Source organism: Engystomops pustulosus, chromosome 8 (assembly GCF_040894005.1).
Source record: "Engystomops pustulosus chromosome 8, aEngPut4.maternal, whole genome shotgun sequence".
Lineage (NCBI taxonomy): Eukaryota > Metazoa > Chordata > Amphibia > Anura > Leptodactylidae > Engystomops > Engystomops pustulosus.
This window is the reverse complement of record NC_092418.1, coordinates 44664158-44685322: the sequence shown is the minus strand read 5'-3', so window position 1 is coordinate 44685322 and position 21165 is coordinate 44664158. Positions and strand designations below refer to the sequence as shown.

At 39.3% G+C, this 21165-nt stretch overlaps 1 protein-coding gene across 2 annotated transcripts in view; it reads right to left on the bottom strand.

Annotated features, from left to right (window-relative positions):
- GSG1L (GSG1 like) overlaps positions 1–19809 on the bottom strand; it is a 121702-nt gene extending 101893 nt beyond the window's left edge. The window contains exon 1 of one of the 2 annotated variants that reach the window (XM_072120790.1): positions 19206–19809. In XM_072120790.1, coding sequence (XP_071976891.1) covers positions 19206–19509 — 304 coding nt within the window. In that variant the 5' untranslated portion in view covers positions 19510–19809. The remainder of the gene's footprint in view (positions 1–19205) is intronic. The other variant, XM_072120789.1, reaches the window with a different exon arrangement.
- Positions 19810–21165: the final 1356 nt, after the last annotated feature.

The window sequence follows — 21165 nt, the reverse complement described above, 5'->3', positions numbered from 1 at the left end:
TAACTTTTTTATTTTTCCTTGCATATGTATGAGGGCTTCTTTTCTGTGCAATAAATTGTACTTACTATTGGTAGTGATGGTATTTAATATCCCATGCTGTGTCATATCCTGAGGCTTTCATACATAGGCTTACAGTTGGCATTTTTTGTGGGATAAGATGACGTTTCCAATGTAAGAATTTTGGGGACTGTACGACCTTTTGATCACTTAGTATTCAAATTACCCAAATTGCCACATTTTTGCCATTTTGTATTTGGGTGCCATTTTTATTTACAGGGTTCATTGCTGGGAATAACCGTTTTTAATATTTTGATAGATCAGGAATTTTGGGATGCAACAATACCGAACATGTTTATGATTTTATTTGTTTATGATTCTATCAGTTCTGAGGAAAGGGGGGGATTTGGCCTTTTAGGTATCACAGCAAAGGATTGTCACACAGGAAAGGGAGACAATCTGACCCAAGATGGAGATGTGCATGCGCCACAAGCATTTAAAGTCTCTATATATGCAGATCCAGGTCCGACACATCGTAATAGAAAGAATTTAACAAATAATATTCTTTTTCTTACAGCGTTCATGTAGAATAATGTACTAATGTAGTAAAATAGAAATACACATGCATTTATGCATTAATTAATGCATGTAGGTTTCTTTGTATGAGATATCTTTCTAATGTTCATTGAACATCTATATACATATATATATATATATATATATATATATATATATATATTATATATACAGTATATACTAGCATGGTGTACCTAATAAAGTGGCCGGTGAGTGTATATATAGTATATATATGTATGTGTTTTTTAATGAGTTTGTTCACAAGGGTTAATAGCAATTTGACACAAGAGTCATGGGTTAAATGTGCTGGAACACATTGGGGAGGTGGACCAGTCATGTGATAATGAATTCCTGCCCACTTCCAGGTGGGAGTAAGAGTTTTTGCATTTAATTATTTGGAGCACAAACAACCATCTTGACCATGAATAAGTCAGTTTAGGATGAAACGCGTTGGTCTGTTCACACTATGTCCAGTCTGATAATTTATTTGTTTGCCGTGGATGATGTTTTATAACAAGAAACTAAAAAAGAATTTTTTTAAAAAAACTCCCGTGGATGTGCTGGAGTTATTCCTTGTTTTTGGGCAAGCATTTAAATGGTTAACACCCACATTCCATGCCATCCCCCATTGCAGGCATTAGTGGTGGCTGTGTAATAAAATGGCTCAGCCCTTCAGCCCGCTTCATACCCCTCTGCCACACCAAGATGTTGGATTAATCCTGGCTGCACGACGAAACATAGTTAGCGAGGATGTATAAATAGTAACAGATGTTGGGAAGGGGTTAAAAGAGTTTCTTTGATAAAACCGAGAGGAACATCTGCAACTTAATCAGACCAGGCACAAGCAATTTTTGTCCAATTAGATGAAAATTTAAGTGCAATAATTGTGCACTTAAAATGTTATACCGCCTTGCTGAAATTTTACTGTCCTCAATACAAAATTGCTTGGTGATGTCTCATGAAATCAATAATAATAATAATATCCAGCCAAGCAAGAACAAAAGCAAAAATACAGAAAAATAGGGTAAATACTGCAACTTCGGATTATAACTCTACATAAAACTAGTAATTGCATACATAACTCCAAAATGTCAACAAAAACAAGGCAGTATTTGGGGCATGTTTTAACAAAAATAAGCTTTAAAGGGGTTGTTCATTTTAAGCAAATAAATATTATTGTTGGTATATTGCAAAGTAATACAATCCATCACAGTTATTTAGACTGTAATCAGTTGTCATTACAATACAAAGCTTTAATGATTGGAATAAAAATCTGCCAATAGTCCTGGGATGTCACACAGGTGCACGGCTCGTTAGGATCACAGAGAGTAATCAGTGCTATAATGAGCAGTGCACCTGTGTGACGTCACATGACTACGGACAGATTTGGATTCACTGGAAGCAAGCAATGAAGCTTCTTATATAATGACAGAAATCCGAGCTCTAGAACTTTGAAAAATTGATAGAGAAAGTATTTTGGAAAAGTGTATAACTCTATACCAACAACAACATTTATTTCCTCAAGAGTTTACACTACATGTATGCATACCTCCCAACATTTGTGAAAACGAAAGAGGGCGATCCCCCTAAGCCACACCCCCAATCACTCCCTGGCCACGCCCCAAATTTTAGCCATATTAAAATAATAAAAATCATCTCAATAAAAAAGAAAAAAAAATATCCTCATTGGGATTTGAACCCAGAACCTGCAGTGTCCATGTACAATAATAACACAGCGCCTCAACCCACTGAGCTATAACCTCTGTGATTAACAAGGTGGAGAATTTTGGTAACTAAGAACTATGACTATATACTGCCTTGGTATATAGGGAGGGATCTTCTCAGATTATTGTAATTATTGCGACTATTATTATTATTATGGAGATTATTATTATTATTATTATTATTATTATTATTATTATTATTGAGATGATTATTATTATTTTTACCATTATTAATAAGCATCTCCATAATAATAAAATTTATAAAATTTATAATAATAATAATAATAGTCTCAATAATTACAATAATAATCTCTGAGAAGATCCCTCTCTATATATCAGTGCATTAGTCTGTATCACAGTGTAAATGGCAGATAACACTTCTTAGTTACCAGAAATCCTCAGCTCTGTATCACTGGGCTTATAGCTCAGTTAGTTAAGCTCCTGTCTATGGTGCACAAGGTCCCAGGTTCGAATCTCAGCCTGGGCAAAACTTTATTTCATTTAATTATATAAAGAGCTTGTGTCTGGGGAAGCCCCGGAGACCATATATGGACAGATGCTGAGCTGACCTGATGACGTGGTCCCTGCTCTCTCAGCTAAGCCGACACTTCTCTGAAAAGGATTCCCTCCCGATGTCTGCTCTGGGGAACCCTAGGAGATGCAGTGACCATATATGGACAGATGCTGATCTGAAGCTGATGACGTGGTCCCTGCTCTCTCAGCTAAGCCGACACTTCTCTGAAAAGGATTCCCTCCCGATGTCTGCTCTGGGGAACCCTAGGAGATGCAGTGACCATATATGGACAGATACTGATCTGACCTGATGACGTGGTCCCTGCTCTCTCAGCTAAGCCGACACTTCTCTGAAAAGGATTCCCTCCCGATGTCTGCTCTGGGGAACCCTAGGAGATGCAGTGACCATATATGGACAGATGCTGATCTGAAGCTGATGACGTGGTCCCTGCTCTCTCCGCTAAGCCCGACACTTCTCTGGAAAGGATTCCCTCCCGATGTCTGTAGAAGCCATTCTGTACTGTGAGTTCAGACTTTCAAAGTATTTACTATGCGGACACAGCGCCGGGACACAGCGGGACCTGGGGGGAGAATCCGTGACAATATCATAGCTGCCCGTGATGCGGGGCAGAGGTAAGAAAAATGGGAAAGTCCCGTCAAAATCGGGACGGTTGGGAGCTATGTGTATGCTGTAATTCAGTATTAGTTTATTTAGTTACCGCATATACTTGGGTAGAAACCACATCCCAGTGGGGCAGATTTATCAAGTGTCTGAAAGTCAGAATATTTCTAGTTGCCCATGACAACCAATCGCAGCTCAGCTTTCATTTTACCAGTGCTCATGAATATTTTAAAGGGGAGCTATGATTGGTTGCCATGGGCAACTAGAAATATTCTGACTTTCAGACACTTGATAGACGTGCATATACCCTGCTAGACATTTCATTAACCGGAAGCTGCTGCTTGACATATTATTAATTGGGAGGCTTCTGCCATACATTTTATTAATTGGAGGGCTTCTGCTATACATTTTATTAATTGGGGGGCTTCTGCTATACATTTTATGAAAGAGTAGCAGCTGCATTTCCCGCACTAGTCCCAGGTTTTTATGGCAAAATGAGGTGCCTTGGCTTATACTTGGGTCGGCTTAAACTTGAGTATATGTGGTATCTATTTCTTAGAACCTTCTCTTTGGTTGAAGCAGGTGATTTCAGACTGTTGTGGCATTTTTTCCCCATGAATAGTAATGGAGTTAGAGTATGATGGAAGGTACTCGTTTGTCCATTCTAGTCAACTGAAAATTATACCAAGCAAAAGTGCAACTTTTCATTGCTCTCCTCCATAATGGAAGAGAAGTACGAAAACCTATAACACTGTTGTGAACACTGGCTTAAAAGAAATCTAAACATGATAAACCAGGGACACTAACTTATGGATCCATGTACTGTGTGTAATCTTCTTATATCTAAGCTTTAACATTATGCTAATGATCTTTATGACTTGCTCTATGCCCTGTGGATGGGCAGGACTGGGCAGGACTTGTATCGAAATAGCGGGTGTGAATTAATCAAAAGACTAGGTGCTTTGAGGATCTGCAATGACATCATTTAATAGTACAGAAACATGGACAAGACAGGGAGTCCTAAATCTGAACCCACTAACCACAGCCCTTCTTGATTGCCTCAATTACCCTAGGTAGCACTGGAGGACTGGTTGACAATCTCTCCCCATGCCAAATTGCAAAACATGTAGACAAGGGCAAAAGAATACAAAAAGATAAGAATGGTAGCCAAGCTGAGTCACAATTCAGAGAGCAAATGAAGTACAAAATAAAAAATATGGAAGAAAAGTCTGAACAGGAACCAAGGTCATGATACCAGGAATACAATAAACAAAGTCTCAAACACAGTTTGGCGATATCAGAGTTTTTCTACAACCAGCAGCCTAAGAAGGATAGACAAGACTCTTATGTGACCTCAGAGCACTGTCACAATGGTGATTGGACCACGACTGAGATCCTAACAATAAAGGGCGCAGATGATTAGTGTATGAGGCTGTCAATCACAGTGGGTAACTAAATGGGAACCAATGCTGTAAGAAAGAGATGGTTGTGGTACTAATCAATGCAAACAACATAGCCAGCTAAACCTGTGTTCACACTGCAGTAGTATTGAAAGACACAATCAGCACCTCTTCAACCACGAACAGAGGATGACACTGAGCCAGGTGCTCCAATGTATATGTTTTCTGTAACTTATATCTTGCAAGGTTTTAATTTTCCTGGCAGTAAAAATAAGGGTTTGTTTATGCAATGGGTATTAAAATTCCAAAAGCAGAAGAAAAGTGATTTCTGAGACTAATACCAATGTTAAACCTATAAATTGTTCACCTTGAACCTTTTTCAAAGATATAAAGCAATTGCTTGAACTGACTGTCAATGAACCCCAGTCTATACGCTGAATTTATGGAGCAATTTAAAATTCTATGAAGGCCTTATGTCTTTCCAGATTATACCTGCTCCTACCAATTTTGATCAAAGAGTTTTATAAGGGAATTGCAATTTATTATAGATAAGCAATTTCTTCTGCCATACAAGTTAAAGGAGGTCCAAGATGAAATAAAAATACAGTAAACAATTAAATAATGGAAATAGCACCTGATTTGGAGTAATGCAATGCAATTATTTGTAGAGGTTTTTATGAATTAAAAGTAGTTCCCTTCACCTGATTGGTGTTATTGGTGTAACGTTTCATAGCCTTTTGCACGTTCCGCTCAGTTTATGGCAGTCACACAAGATAGTTTAATAAATATACTCCTTATAAATATTGGGTTTTCTAGTATCTAAAAGATACTTTCAATTAATTCAGGAAGGGATACATTTGCCTTACAGAGATTCCCTATGCAAGAAATATGCACATAGGTTTTACAGGATGAAAATCTATGCCTCCAGTTCTACCTTAAAGGGGTCTGCCCATGAAAGAAAATTCTCAAATTGTAATCCCCTAGTAATGTGTACACAATACAAATGATTTTTAACCCCTTACTTTGTAATTTTAGCCAGTTTTATTGATGTTTTTGGTCCTATCAATCAGTGATGGTCAGTGTAAGATCCCCGGTTGTGTGCGGGGACTCTCTAAGCAGGCACTTCCTCTATGCTATGAGATGCTGTGTGCTGACAATGTACTTAGATTATCAGAGTACAGGGTTTATCTACACTTTCATTAAACTTTTGAAATTTCTACTAATATCTGACACATAGAAAAATAGAGATGAGACAGAACAGAGTCATGAAATGGATAGAAGTTAAAATTGTACACTCAGCTCTGATACCTCACCTATAAAACACACAGTCAGCACTGCTATGACCCCCCCCCCTCCCTCCCCTTGGATACAGAATTTATCTTGTCTGTAGAGATGCTGCTGTCTCCTCTACACACTGCTGCTGGACGGCAAGTGCCCCTGACCCTGCAGTACAAGAGAAGCTGTTTATGGTCTTATCTAGGGTCAACCAACTATAAACACCTGGGCTCATAAAGTCAGGTTCGAATTATATCTATGAAATTCTGTAATTTTGTTAATAACATTGAATCAGAGAATGTGTTATTTTGTTATCCTGAGCATATATAAGAATCTTTTCTTTGTGGGAATACCCCTTTAAGGTAGTTTCCTGTGTCTGACTTTCAAGAAGTCTACATACATGATGAGGAATAATAGCCAAACCAGTAAGTGTTTTCCAACAGAACTTGACTTCCAACTGTAGACAACACTACAGTTTCTCCTGGAAAGCTTATTTGCGTATACCTTGCTTGTAATCCCTAACAGAGCATACATGTCCTCCACAAGGAGAATGAATCCCTTATATCTGTGGCCCCTCACCTAATGAGTGCTTCTCTATAGTGATGAGATGCAATGACATTCAATGAAATTCAGACAACATTGCCTATAGTTAAGAGTTTATTTCTTTTTCATGAAACTTCTTTGGTTATTATCTCATTTCAAGTCACTAGACTTCATGACAGCAGACATTGATCTGGAGGGAGCCGCCTTATTTAAGGTAGCTCTTGACGCATAGTTTTCCTTTACTTACCCTGGAAAACCTATTTGCGCATTCCTTACTTAATTCTTGCAGTGATGGACGGTTCACATGAACCCTGAATATGAAGTTCTGTCCACCTTGCATTCCTTCACACAAACCTTGTTCAAGTTTTAATGATTATAAAAATTCTGAAATACTCTACCTTAGTCATAGATAATGGGGCACATTTACTGAGGGCTTTGCGTCACACTTTATTCGTAATGTGCACATTCTTGTAGCCTACAATGGCTTGCACAGGTATTGTGCTGAGATTGTGTTGCACACGACCTTTTTGTGGTGCAGCTGCGCTGGCTTCCATGCGACACAGATTAGGGGGTGTGCCGTCAGGCGGTCCGAATGATTCGGAGCGAGCACCGTATTGAACTTTCAAATTGTGTCACACATACTATATTATAGGTGCACCACAAAAAAGATGGTGAACTCTGTTGGATCATTGCAGGGAAGTGCCAGATTACTGATTTCTGGCACGCAGCATAATAGAAGGACAATGCACTTTTAGTGCACTCCAGTGACTTCATAAGTGCCCCAATCTATCTATAAAACTGCAAAGACTCTATGAGGGGAATTCAACAGCCTGTTTCAAGTTCCGCCAGTCTTCAACTAGAAAACACTGGTACGTTGCTGCACCAGATTTATCACTGTGGTGATAAATTCTTGTGCAATAAAAGACTGTTCCTTCTCAAGACCTAGTTTTAGTTGGTCTTACCTGTGCACCAGAATTTTTGGCATATTAATTTTTGACAATATTTTGTTGGCCACGCCCCCCTTTCCGGCAAAGTCACACACATTATCAGGCCACACACCTTTAGTAGGACAAATCGGAAAAAGTGTAAAAAAGGTATCAAAAACTTGATAATTATGGAGCAAGGCATTTTAGATTATTTTTCTACTTCAGGTGCCGTAACAAATTCCCCCTTATGTGTCTGACTATGAAATGAAAAAACCACCGTAAACATCTTCTTTCTGTTGGCATATAAATGCAACTGTTCTTTCACATATTCATTTGAAAGTCCAATTCTAAAAGATTGGAAAGTACATCATGCGTCATTCAAAGGGTAGAATACTTGGATGTATGAGAGAAGGAAAAAACTATTTTTGATTAATGTCCACAAGAATAATAAGTTGCAGATTTTCACATTTGTAACGATGATAATAATAATAATACTAATAATAATAAAAATAATATAGCTCTTTATTTCATATTGTAAAAAAAAGGTTACTAATGTAAATTACAAATGATTTTACAATTTTAAAACAGTGATGTGTATTTTCGTCTAGAAAGCCATCAACAGTGGGTTCTTCCCCAAGCTTAGTTGGCAGAAATATATCTGTTGACTCGGTTGATGTAAAAGTTTGTTATCCTTGTGGAGCTAATCAATTCACCAGTTGTTAAAATTTAGAGAAACAAGAATTTCTACTTCCCAGAACATGCAAGGTGAACAACATCAAACATGTATTCTCAGTATAGGGGAGATTCAGTAATGATGAAGGATTTTAAATTATTTAACTGGCAAATGACACTCCCTGGGGGTATAAATACAAATTTTCAATTCATTATCATCATTTCTATTCTAATTATCCTTGGAGAAATTTGGAGGAGACAATTTGGGGAATAATCGAGCATTTTCTCTGTGATAGAATTCTTCACACACCAAGGCAAATCCCAAAAAATCATCCACAAAGAGATAGTGGCTGTTTATCAAGATTCTACTCCTTCAATATTCACTGTTCAATAGGAGTCAAGAGTTTAAAAGGAGTAGAGAAAGCATTGAAGACGAGCCCCGTGATGGCGGGTCAGTTAGTGCCACTATAGAGGAAAACGGTAAATATGTTGAGAAACTTGTACTTGAAGATGCCCGAATAAAGGTCAAAATGTTAGCAGAAATTACCAAGCTATCCGTGGGTACCATTCATACAATACTTTATACCCATCTTAACCTGTCAACGGTCAGTACAAGATGGGAGCCACAAAAAACTCTGTAGGGATCCTGAGAGCAAGCAGGAGTCCAAGCAGTGGGATAAAAAGGATCACAGCCACCAAGGAGTTCAAAGCCACTCCATTGGCTGAAAACTAACATGGTTTTGGGACTCAAGGGGAATTTTACTGATTGAGTACACAGAAGTATTATTGCGCCATCATACGCGCCATCATACGCAAAAACTGCGTTATTTGAAGGAAGCAATAAAATCGAAAAGGAGTGGAAAATTATCTTCAGGAGTGTTGCTTCGCCACGACATCTCACCGGTTCACACCGGGTGTGTTTCCAAGGCTGCTGTGCGAGACTGTGGTTTTGAAGAAATTTACCATCCACCCTACAACGAATACCTGTCTCCCAGTAATTACTTTCTGTTTCTCAACTTTAAGAAAGATTTTTGTGGAAAGCATTTTAACGATGATGAATAGTGGCAATTAACGCACATTTTTCAGACAAAGAAGAAAATGATTTTTTACAGAATATTGAAAAGTTATTTTCCCGATCAAACAAGTGTATTGAGGTTATGGGGGACTACATTGAGAAATAAAATGTATTTATAATTTTCTGCTATCTCCTTCATGCCTATAAATAGAATATATTGAACTCTCCTCGTATACGGAAGCTCCAGCCTCCTGATATATCTGGTCGGTGGCTATGCCCGTTAGCAATTGCGCTTTAACCTAGGCTCTTTTGGGCATAGCACAGGCTATAGCTGGTGCCCAGGTGGAGGAATGCAGGCCCACTCTTCTGCCGGGTGTGCCCCCTGCACACCCATCATGCCCATGTGGTGTGGAGGTGAAGTAGAGGAGCAATGCCAGGAATTGCAATTATTTCAGGGCTTGTATGTCAAATGTGTTTACTCTACAACCCAGTGGTGTATTTATCTCTTTGTAACATTGTGATATTTCTCTTTTACTGCATATGAAGATAAATAAATAATATATTGTACCGTCTGTAAAAAAAAGTTATATGCTAACTAAAATAAACAACCTAAGCTTCAGTTTTGCCCATTAGGATACTAACCTCTCCAGACTCTAGAACACACAGCAGACTTAAGACTGCCTTATGCTTTAGGCTGGGAATAAATTTAGTGCAATGGGGTACCTGCAGCGGAAACACTGATAGCTAACCCACAGTAATTAACATTAGCTACATTGTGGCTCAGTCTTATACAAATTCCCCATAATGCAAAAAAAAACTTTATACACTTGTCGGGCAGATTTACTTACCCTGTCCTGTTGCGGTCCCTGCTGTGCGTTGTCCAAGCATTCGGAGCTGCCGCGATTCACTAAGATCGTGTGTCCAATTTCCTTCATGTGTCGCTTCCCCCGCAGAGGTCCGCCGGAGTTTACCTTCTTCTTCTTAGTGCATGTAAGTGCTTGATCTTGTGACACATTTCATTTTTTAAATTCCGCGGTTTGTCCGAATCAGTTGGGTTGTCCGATGGCACGCCCCCCAATTTGTGTTGCATGCAAGCCAGCGCCGATGCACCACAATCCGATTGCGTGCAATTCGGTGCAAAAAGGAAATATTCGGGAAACCTGACAGAATTGTGGTCCGGGGAGTTTAGAGTCAATAACTACAATTTCTAATAGTAGCGATCACATAAGGTACCTTCTCCCTAGGGTCTATGACTGTATCTGACAGGAGGAGGTCTTGCTCCAGTGATCAGCGCAGAGGCAGGAGAAACTGCAGAGAAACCAAAAAATATCTATGTAGATTTGGGACCTGCACATTCTGCCACCAAAAGAAAGTGGTTGGTCAGGATAGAGTTAAATAGATGTAATAGATGTAAACATAGGGTTGCTAGGTGGCTTTGGGTCTCTCCCTGTCCTGGGTTACAACCACCATTAATTTTCCTCATTATCCCTCATCAATTTTTCTTTGCTCTTTGTGATTTCAGTTTTTTCTCTGGGTTTATACTATCCGTAGCTTTGTTAGTTTCCCTGATATGACTTTCACGGGGGCTTGGATGGGATTCTCACTTATTACTTTGTTCATTATTTGCTTTGCCTTTATCCATTCTACTTTCTATATATATATATATATATATTGCTGTTTTGTTAGACTTTTTGCCTTGTTGACTTCTCCTGTCTCTCTATTCTTTATCAGAATGTCAATTGTTGTCTTCCCTCTATTTCTTGTCTTTTTCACAAATATTACATTTGCAGAAATGACTAAATGTGAATGTGACTAAAGTGATGTTATATCTAATGTATCACGTGTCAACTCTCCATTTTAAGCCAATCGAAACTTGCAACCACTATATTCCCCCTCTGGGTCTTCAAGAATAACTTTATAATGTTCAAAGGGTTATTAGAAAGAGTTAGAATTAGAAAGATGATTGTTTTTTCTACCTGAAATAATGCTATACCTCTCCATAGTTTGTAATAAGTATTACAGCTCAGTTGCTTTGAAGTTTTCGGAGTTGACAGGTTTGTGGGGAGGTGTGGTACTGAAATCCACATTCAAGTTTGTTAGCTCTCAATATATATGTATACAGGAGCCCTATCAGGACCTTTCAAGGTCTTCCAAAGGTCCATTAAGTAAAGAACTGAAAGGAAAAAGCAGGAATGATTCTTTCCAGAAGCCTGGTTTTTACATCATAAGAAGGCAGTAAATGTCCAATCACTGAAAAAGTTTTGACTTATAGGGGCCCCCAATTTATATACCACCCAGGCTCCACAGCAGTTTAAATTCACCCCTGGGTAGGACCTTGCTGATGTGTTAATTAGGTGGATGCAGATATTCAGCACACTCAAGATTTGTAGTAATAAATGTCAATCTTTATTCGCATACCTTTAAAATCTTTTTGCCAGGCACATATGTGAAATAGGTTGAAGTATTTATTCACAGACCTTCATGTTTCGCCTAGGCAGTCTTATTCATGATCGGACATAACAGATTGCCTGACATGAATGGGGCCTACAAAATAAGAGCAGAAAGCAGCAACATACATAAACATTGTCCAAATGTGGTCTGCTGAGCTTCTATTCAGTTGTCTTTTACTTTACTGGATAAAGGACTATTTTATCCATGCTTTTTAACCCCTTATCACCGACACTAGATTTCAGCTCAATGACCAGACTCGATTTTTCAAATCTGACATGTCTCACGATAATTGGTTATAACTTCGGAACGCTTTAACATATCCGGGTGATTTTGAGAATGTTTTCTCGTGACACATTGTACTTCATGTTAGTTATAAAATTTAAGTGATAAGTTTTGCGTTTCGTTCTGAAAAAAAGTGAAAATTTGGCAAAAGTTTGTAAAAATTCTTCATTTTCCAAGTTTGAAATGTTCTGGTTTCCAGACAGGAAGTAAAACTACCCAAAAAGTTTGATAATTAACATTTACAGAATATCTGCTTTATGTTGGGATGATATTTTATGCTTCCGGTCATTTTTCTAGGATGTTATGAGGTGCAGAACTTTAGGTGCGATTTTTCTTATTTTCATGAAAATTGCCATAACTCACATTTTGAGGGACAACTCAGCTTTCAAGTGACTTTGAGAGGCCTAAATAATAGTAAAACCCCATAAATTACCCCACTATAGAAAGTTCACCCCTCAACATATGTAAAACAACTTCTATTAAGTCCATTAACCCTTTAAGTGTTTCACATGGGTTAAAAAATATGGACCTGCGATTTAGAAACTATGGAATTTTTTTGGAAATACATTCATTTAGGCCAAACTGACAGTTTCAGAATAAATTAAATGATGAAACGCACTGCAACGCTTGATGCCCAATTCCTCCCGAGTGTACTGATACCCCATATGTGGTGGTAAACTGCTGTACGGGCGCACGGCCGGGCATAGAATGAATGGAGGCGCCATTCACAGCAGATTTGTATTGTCACATTGTACGACCTATAAATTTTTATTTTTTTTGGTAATGCGATCATATGAGGGCTTATTTTTTATGTGAGCATTTCCCCCCCCCGCTCACCGTAACGTAAAAATAATATTTTATCTTTATTCTCTGGTTCACTACGATTGCGGTGATACCTCATTTATATAGTTTTTCTTATTTTGCTCAATTTTCCTGAGCAAAACCAATATTGGAGAAAATCGCATTGTTTTTACTATTGACAACTTTTCAGGGCCATAACTTCTGTATTTTTCTGTTGTCAGATCTGGTTGAGGGCTTATTTTTTGCGAAAACAGTTGTTCTTTTCAGTCGTATCATATTAGGTACCGTAACTTTTTTTGATCACTTTTTAGAACATTTTTTGTGACGGTGTTTGATGAAAAATTGTATATTATGGGAAGTTTTTCGAGTTTTTTTTTTACGTAGTTCACCGAGCGGGTTCAATATTGATTTAGATTTATTGTACAGATTAATACGGACGCGGTGATACCAAATATGTACGTGTTTTGTGTTTTATATACTTTATTTGCATTTTATGTGTTACTGGGGAGATTATGGGACTTTTATTTTATTTATTTATTTAATTATATTATAAAAAGATTAATTTTTTTTTTTTTTACTTTTTTACATTTTCTACTTCTTGGCTTGAATAAGCGATCATCCGATCGCTTATTCAAACCTTTACACTGCAATACACTTGTATTGCAGTGTATAGTGTAAGTAACTGAGCATGCTGCGCATGCTCAGTTACTTACAGCCGGGTCCTGCCAGGAAGGCAGGACCCGGTGAGAAGAGGAGCCGACAGCCCCGGGTCATTCGTCGGAACCCGGGGCAGCGGCAGGAGGGATCGGATCCCCCGGTAAGCACACCGGGGGGGTCCGATCCACGGGGGACACACTTGCACGCCGCGGTCATGCTTGACCGCGGCGTGCAAGGGGTTAAACACCCGGGATCGGAGTTTTTCCGATCCCGGGTGTTAGTGCCGGGTCTGGGCTGTGATATCACAGCCCGACACCGGCACCAGCGAGACCCGGTGTCCCGAAAACTTCTTCTGATGCGCCGCCGTAGAAAGGCGTCGCATCAGAAGAAGTACCCTTAATGACCGCCGTAAAAACCCGATAGGGCGGTCATTAAGGGGTTAAAGGAACCTGTGATGGGGACTCAAAAATACCAGAAACTATAGGAAGATGACTTAAAGGGAACCTGTCACTAGGAGACCCATTTATCACCCCCAGTCCCCAAAGAGCATAGTACATACATTGCCAAAAGGCTTTTGTATTAAAAATAGTTTTTACAGAAAAATCAAAATATTATATTGAACCTTTCAATTCCATGTGAGCTGTGATTATGCAATTGTTCCCTTGGCGTGGCTGTAGAGGAGCGGTTTCCCCCCACCCTCAGGAAACCACTTCTTCATGTGTCCTTTTTAAATTAAAAAAAAATCCTATTTTCTTACTGAGCTCCACCCCTTGTTCTATTCCCCCTGTGAACGTCATCCATAGATTTTCCGCCCGTATCCCAATTTCGCTGACTGCATCAGGCATTCTCGTGCTTGCACATACATCTGCACATGCGACACTGTACAGTTCTGGTTGTCAGGCATTGAGGTTGGTACCCAATTCGCTGGGGAGAATTCCTGACACAATCAGCGACACTTGCAGACAGCAGGCAGAACATCTATAGATGGTGGGAAAGAACAGGGGCGGAGCTCAGCCAGGAGGTTTTCTTAATTTGAAAAGGACATATGGAGGAGTGGTGGCATGGGGGACCACTACGCTATAGCCACGCCCACAGGATGGATACCTAGTCCTAACTCACATGGAATTGAAAGGTACAATATAACATATATTTTTCTGTAAAATCTATTTTAAATACAAAAACTGTTTGGCAGTGTATGTATGTTCTATGCTCTGTGTGGACTAAGGGGGTGCTAAAAATGGTCCTCATAGTAACAGGTTCCCTTCATTCCTGTGCAGATAAAATATATTTTGGTCAATTATGAGACCAGTAGGAAAATACTGGCCTAGCTATAAAACAGCCAGGTGTTAACCCTAAACTTATAATATATATGTATAAACTATTTATATTTTAGTTTTATATAAATAAATACATTGCAGAGTGATTTAGACTGTGGTAGAAACCAGCCCACAACACCCACAGCAAGGGTTGATAGTGGAAGAGTGAATTAAACCTATGCACCTAGAATTTTTTTAGTAATGTGCATACATCCTATTCACTGTTCTGGTAATGTGAATTGCTGCAGGATAGCCATTGGTTCCATTGCAACTAGCCCACTGATATTTCACTCTATGAATGCAGTGATGGCAAACCTATGGCACGTGTGCCAGTGGTGGCACTAAGAGCAATCTTTGTGGGCACCTAGTCGTTCGCCCCAGCGCAGAGTTTGCCAGATAGGTTGAGTGACTCCTCCTGCAATCCACAATAATCCAGGATGTGCTCTGTACAGCGCTATTTTAACTTCTAACTTACATGTGATGTATAACGTCAAAAGTCCACTGGTAATTGTGTGTCTTTACCCTTTAAATGCTTTTGGCAAAGCTACCAGAGGCATTTAAATCCTGACTGGAGGTGCATGGGGGCCGCCATCTTGGATTAGATGACATCACGGGGCGTGGAGGCTAATGGGGGGGGGGCAGCGATCGGTTGCCATGAGAGCCTTGGGTGTTCCAAAGACCCGAGGCTGTCTGGTTTTAACCCACTGACCGTGACCTCATCAGGGAGCGGCGATCGGTTGCAATCTTCAAAAGACCCAACGCTGTCTCATTTTAACCTATTCATTACAATGTGCCATACTGTAGTATGGCAATATATGGTAGGATCAATCAGACAACCTAGGGTTAAATTGCCCTAGCGTGTCTGAAACATAGTATAAAAAAAATTTAAAAAAGCTAAAAAAGTTTCAGAAGTCATATAAATAAACAGTAAAAATCAGAAAAATGTTAGGTATTGCCGCATCACAGTCCAAAGTCCAATCTATCAAAATAATATAACCGGTTTTCACTGCGTTTGACCCTGTAACACAAAATAGTTTAAAATACCGTTTTTTACCATTTCAAAAACTATAAAAAATTCAATAAAAAGTGATTCAAAGGCCACCAAAAATGGCAGCATTGAAAGCAACATCAAAAGTTGCAAAAAATGACACCACACACAGCTCCGTACACCGAAATATGAAAAAGTTATTAGCTCCAGAAGGAAGCAAAATGACAATTTTTTTTTTGTACAGGGGGATTTAATTTTTGTCAATTTATGAAAACATTATAAAAACCTATACAAATTTGGTATGGCCATGATTGCACCAACCCAAGGAATGAGTAGAGATGTCATTTGGGGTGCACAGTGAAAGGGGTAAAATCCAAGCTCACAAAAACGCGACGCAAATGCATTTTGTCACAATTTTCACTGCATTTGGATTTTTTTTCCCGCTTCCCAGTACATGACATGGGATATTACATACTATCACTATGAAGTGCAATGTGTTACACAGAAAACAAGCCCTCACATACCTCTTTACCTGGAAAAATAAAATAGTTATGGATTTTTGAAGGTGGGGAGTAAAAAATGGAAATGCAAAAATGAAAAAGGAATAAAGCAACACTTCTTGGAGCCGCTTCATGATTTTTCCTGTTAAAGGGGACCCTGGAGGGAAGCGACAGTGATCATCCAAATTTCCCCTTATTCTTACAACTGTAATAGTGTTACCAAATGCCAATACAATTTAAAGTTATGGCAGAGCAAGGAGAAATAAGTTTCCATGTGTGGCAATAAATTGCCATGTGGATAAATAATAGGGGTTCTGGCTGTAGTTTGGGCACTCGGCATCTAAAATGTTTACCATCACTGCCTTAGTAGCTTATTCTGTACACATATAGTTGTTGGGGTATATACTCGAGTATAAGCCGAGACCCCTAATTTTACCACCGAAAACTGGGAAAACATATTGACTCGAGTATAAGCCGAGGGTGTCGTATACAGCCAGCCCCCATGTAGTATACAGCCAACCAGCCCCCATGTAGTATACAGCCAGCCCCACGTAGCATACAGCAGCCCCATGTAGCATACAGCCTGCCCCCAGTAGTATACAGCCTGCCCCCAGTAGTATACAGCCTGCCCCCAGTAGTATACAGCTTGTCCCCTTGCAGTATACAGCCTGCCCCCATCAGTATACAGCTTGCCCCCAGTAGTATACAGCTTACCCCCAGTAGTATGCAGCCTGCCCCCAGTAGTATACAGCTTGCCCCCAGTAGTATACAGCACTGCCCCCAGTAGTATACAGCCTGCCCCCATCAGTATACAGTCTGCCCTAAGTAGTATACAGCAGCCCCTAGTAGTATACAGATAAAGAAATAAACTTAATACTCACCCTCCGTTGTCCCCGATGTTCGTCGCGGCTCCCGGCGGCTTCCGATCCCCATCGCGGCTCCCGGCGGCTTCTTCACTCTTCACTCTTCTCTGTCCGGGAGATCGCACCGGCCGTTGCAGCGCTGTTGCTGCTGATGACGTCATCCACGGCGACAGCGTCGCATCACAGTGTGCGACGGCCGGCAGATCGCATGGACGCGACTCTGCCGGCTAGAGAAGACAGAAGAGAAGACACGGGGAGCCGCCGGGAGCCGCGACAGGGATCGGGAGCCGCGACGAACATTGGGGACACTGGAGGGTGAGTATTAATTTTTTTTTTTATCATTGACTCGTGTATAAGCCGAGTCAAGGTTTTTTAGCACATTTTTTGTGCTGAAAAACTCGGCTTATACACGAGTATATACGGTACTGAATTTTTGCTTGTTATATCTTGTCTTCACATGTAGACTAGGTGCTTGGGATCATCCGATTGGGATGGGTCCAGTTTTTGACAGTTTCTATTTTTTAAGTTATTTGGTATACAATATGGACTCGGTCCTTCATATAAAGTAGATTTCACACCTGCATCACTATTTACACCATTTTTAGATGTACACATTTTTTCTATAAAAATAAAAGTGGCGCCTACTTGTCTATAGTCTGTAAGTGCTATGCCCCAGACTATTGTATGCATAAAAAAATACAACTTGACTTTTTATACAGATCATACTAGTTCATGATGAAAAAAATACCATTCCTCTATTGTCCACTTCGACCATATACCATATACCTTTTGACCTGTAAAAAATGACAGTCATTGCAATGATTTCAGGAAATCGTTCATCCCTTCTATGTTTTATTTCTACCTTGACATCTGTGATCAGATATTTTTTTTACTGAATTTTGAAAATCCCATGAAGGACATGAAGCATATGAAGCCTGGCCAGCTGGAAGACAGAATGCACCGCAGGTGTCAATGTTACTTTCAAGACCAGGCCAAAAAAACTATGCCCCATCTGTCTTTTCTGCTTCAGGTCCTGCACTCATTACCATTGCAGTTTCTAGCCACAGTCTTACAATTAAAGTGGAATAAACAAGACTTAAAAGGATACGAATGGTTAAACATTGATTTAGAATAACATCACCTACTAAATTTCCTACATGCCTCTGAAACAATCTGGTGTTGAAAACAGGAGCTTCACGTAAACTTTAACTTGGGGTCTTGATATAATGATTAGACCTCTTTTGGAGGTGGGGCTAGTCCCGTTTCCAAAAATTGGGGGAGGGTTTCTTTGGTGACATTGCCACCTATATGCTAATTTTCTGTATAACATTATTAACAACAAGTAAGTCCACTGTGTTCCTAAAAAAACAAGATGATAAAATACGTCCTAATGTCTGCAGATTTCAAGAAGTTCATTCATTTCAGATTTAATAAGTTGATGATGAGCTATTTGGCAAAAATCAAGCACTTTTACATTGGCAAACTTTTACTTTTAAGCAGAAGTAATGAGATTGGTCTGTCTGTCTGTGAATTATAACTCCTAGCCACAGTAATGTAATTCCATCTGTAGACCTTATAGTAATTTATTGCTTCACAGCATATGGAAAATATAGCTGGAATCAACAAAAATAAAATCAAATCAGCCTCCCCTTCCTTCACATTGTTACTGCTGCTGGATTCTTATTTATAGCTTGGTTAATTGGGGTATATTTACATTTTACGGGAAACAAAAAGCTGATTTTGGAGTGGAATAATATCAGTGTGATTTAATTAATCATTCGAGGAGGTGATTGAGCAATTACTAATCATCCAGCTCTCACCAAATCGGCAACAGGCAGTGCAGCCTTGGATATAGGAACGGTAGAAATTTCCTCAATCTTTACCTTGATCTTCAGTTCCCTGGAGTAATCAGTGTAATAAAGTAGACGGAATCACAAGAAATGATGTGACATTTACAATGCAACAGTACAGATGTGAGCGGCACGGATACTTCTCCCTAGAAATAATTCTGCATCGTACAACACAAGAACAGCTTTTAGATGAGCAAGTGACGGTGACAATGAAATGAATTCATATTAACTTACCAGATCCGTTAATATTTTCCTCACATGAGTACCATATCCCCGTGTGAAAGTATCTGAACAGAAACCTGTCATCCCCTGTCTCCCAGCTGTAGTGAACCACATTGGAATTGCTCTCATTATGACTCTCGTCACCATTGTAGTTGATACAGTTTGTCTTCTTGCCTTTCGCACAGTTTGGCTTAGGCACCCTCTGTGTGCCCTCACACCAATACGTTGTAATGAAAGCGGTGGTCGAAAACAAGAGGGCTACTAAGTTCAAACACACAGCAAGCAGGGCTCTGCGTCTTCTCTTTGCTTTCCTCATTATTCACCCATGCCCAAATGACATGCAGTTTGAGTAGTGATGCAGAAAGCCTTTCAGTTCTGTTTCCTGTCTTCCAAACATATATGCAAATCCACTTTCCAACTAAGCTGCGACAAGGATGAAAAGAGCATTTAGCCACCAATGTGACACAGTTGTGTAGTTGTAAATACGCTGCAGATAAGAAGCCAAGTCATGCACTCCGGCTACCTAGAGATGTCACAGTGTGCGGATAAGATCATATGTGCTCTGCCTCTCAGGAAGCTGCGATGCTGAGCTAAAATCTGTTCACATGAGCACATGATATGGAGGGGTTTGGAAAGCCTCTAATGGGAGACACCTGCAGGCTGATCGCTTTCATTGTTATTGTAGCCTAGATAGAATATAAAGAGAGAATGAAGTCACATGGGTTGTATTGTTATATACCGTATTCTACATAAATATTATGTATTGGTAACAAAAGGGAAAGATTGCAGATTGACCCTTTTCCAAATTATATATTCTTCAAGAAGGAAAGATAATAACCTGTAGGTGTAAAAGGCACATTACTTCAGCTCAGATTTACTTGTTGCATTCACTATTTAGTTTATATACAGGCGGTCCCCTACTTAAGGACATCCAACTTACAGATGACCCCCTAGTTAAAGATGGACCTCTCTGTGCACTATGACCTCTCTGAATACTTTACTATAGTCCCAGACTACAACAATCAACTGTACAGTGTCTGTAATTAAGTTTTATTGATAATCCTTGGTCAAATTACAGCAAAAAGTTTTGAAACTTCAATTGTCACTAAAGCTACAATTACAATTATAAAATATACAGTTTCGACTTACATATAAATTCAACTTAAGAACAAACCTATGGAACTTATCATGTACGTAACCCGGAGACTGCCTGTACTTAAAGGAAGTAAGAATAATAACAATGATGATGCACCCAAAATACTTTTGGGCCTTAAAAACCTTTTTAAAAGCGACTTTTTGATGTGAGAATGTTATTGCATTATCTACACTATACAACCATCATTTTCCACCTTTTCAATGTTGACATACCCATAGAATACACCATCAAGATCAGATCAAAATGTTTTTCGACTAAAGAATATTTTTGACTGATTTATGTATTGTAAAGGTTGAAATTCACAATTAGAATTGGCATAAGCAATTGACATGCTACAAGTTCTAAACAAGTAGCATAAATCACTTAATACTGCAGGGTATTTTGGAGCATGATGATGGGACTTGTATAAAAGGTTTGCTAATACGGCTTAGCAATCTAGTGTCTTTGAAACAGCAGCACCTTTCTTTGCATAGGGCTTGGCTAAATAGCTCAGCTCCCAATTAGAAGGTTTAGCCACTTATATCAAACTTTAACAAGGTACATAGAAGGCCCTGTAAGTGTCACTTCTATTGTACTTCGTTATACTAATAAAGTTTACCGTTTAGTGTGGGTAACTTTACCTCTGTCCAGCAGGACTCAAGACTTCCTGCGGAATGGTTGTAGGTCGGCCCTTAAGTCATGGGAAAAAGTAAATTTAAAGTGGCCACAAATAAAAAAAATGTCCTTAAATAATAAAGCATGCATGGGTATACAAATACAATATAATAACCAAATACGATCATCCAGGAAGACTTCGATTTTCACCCTATAAGAGCC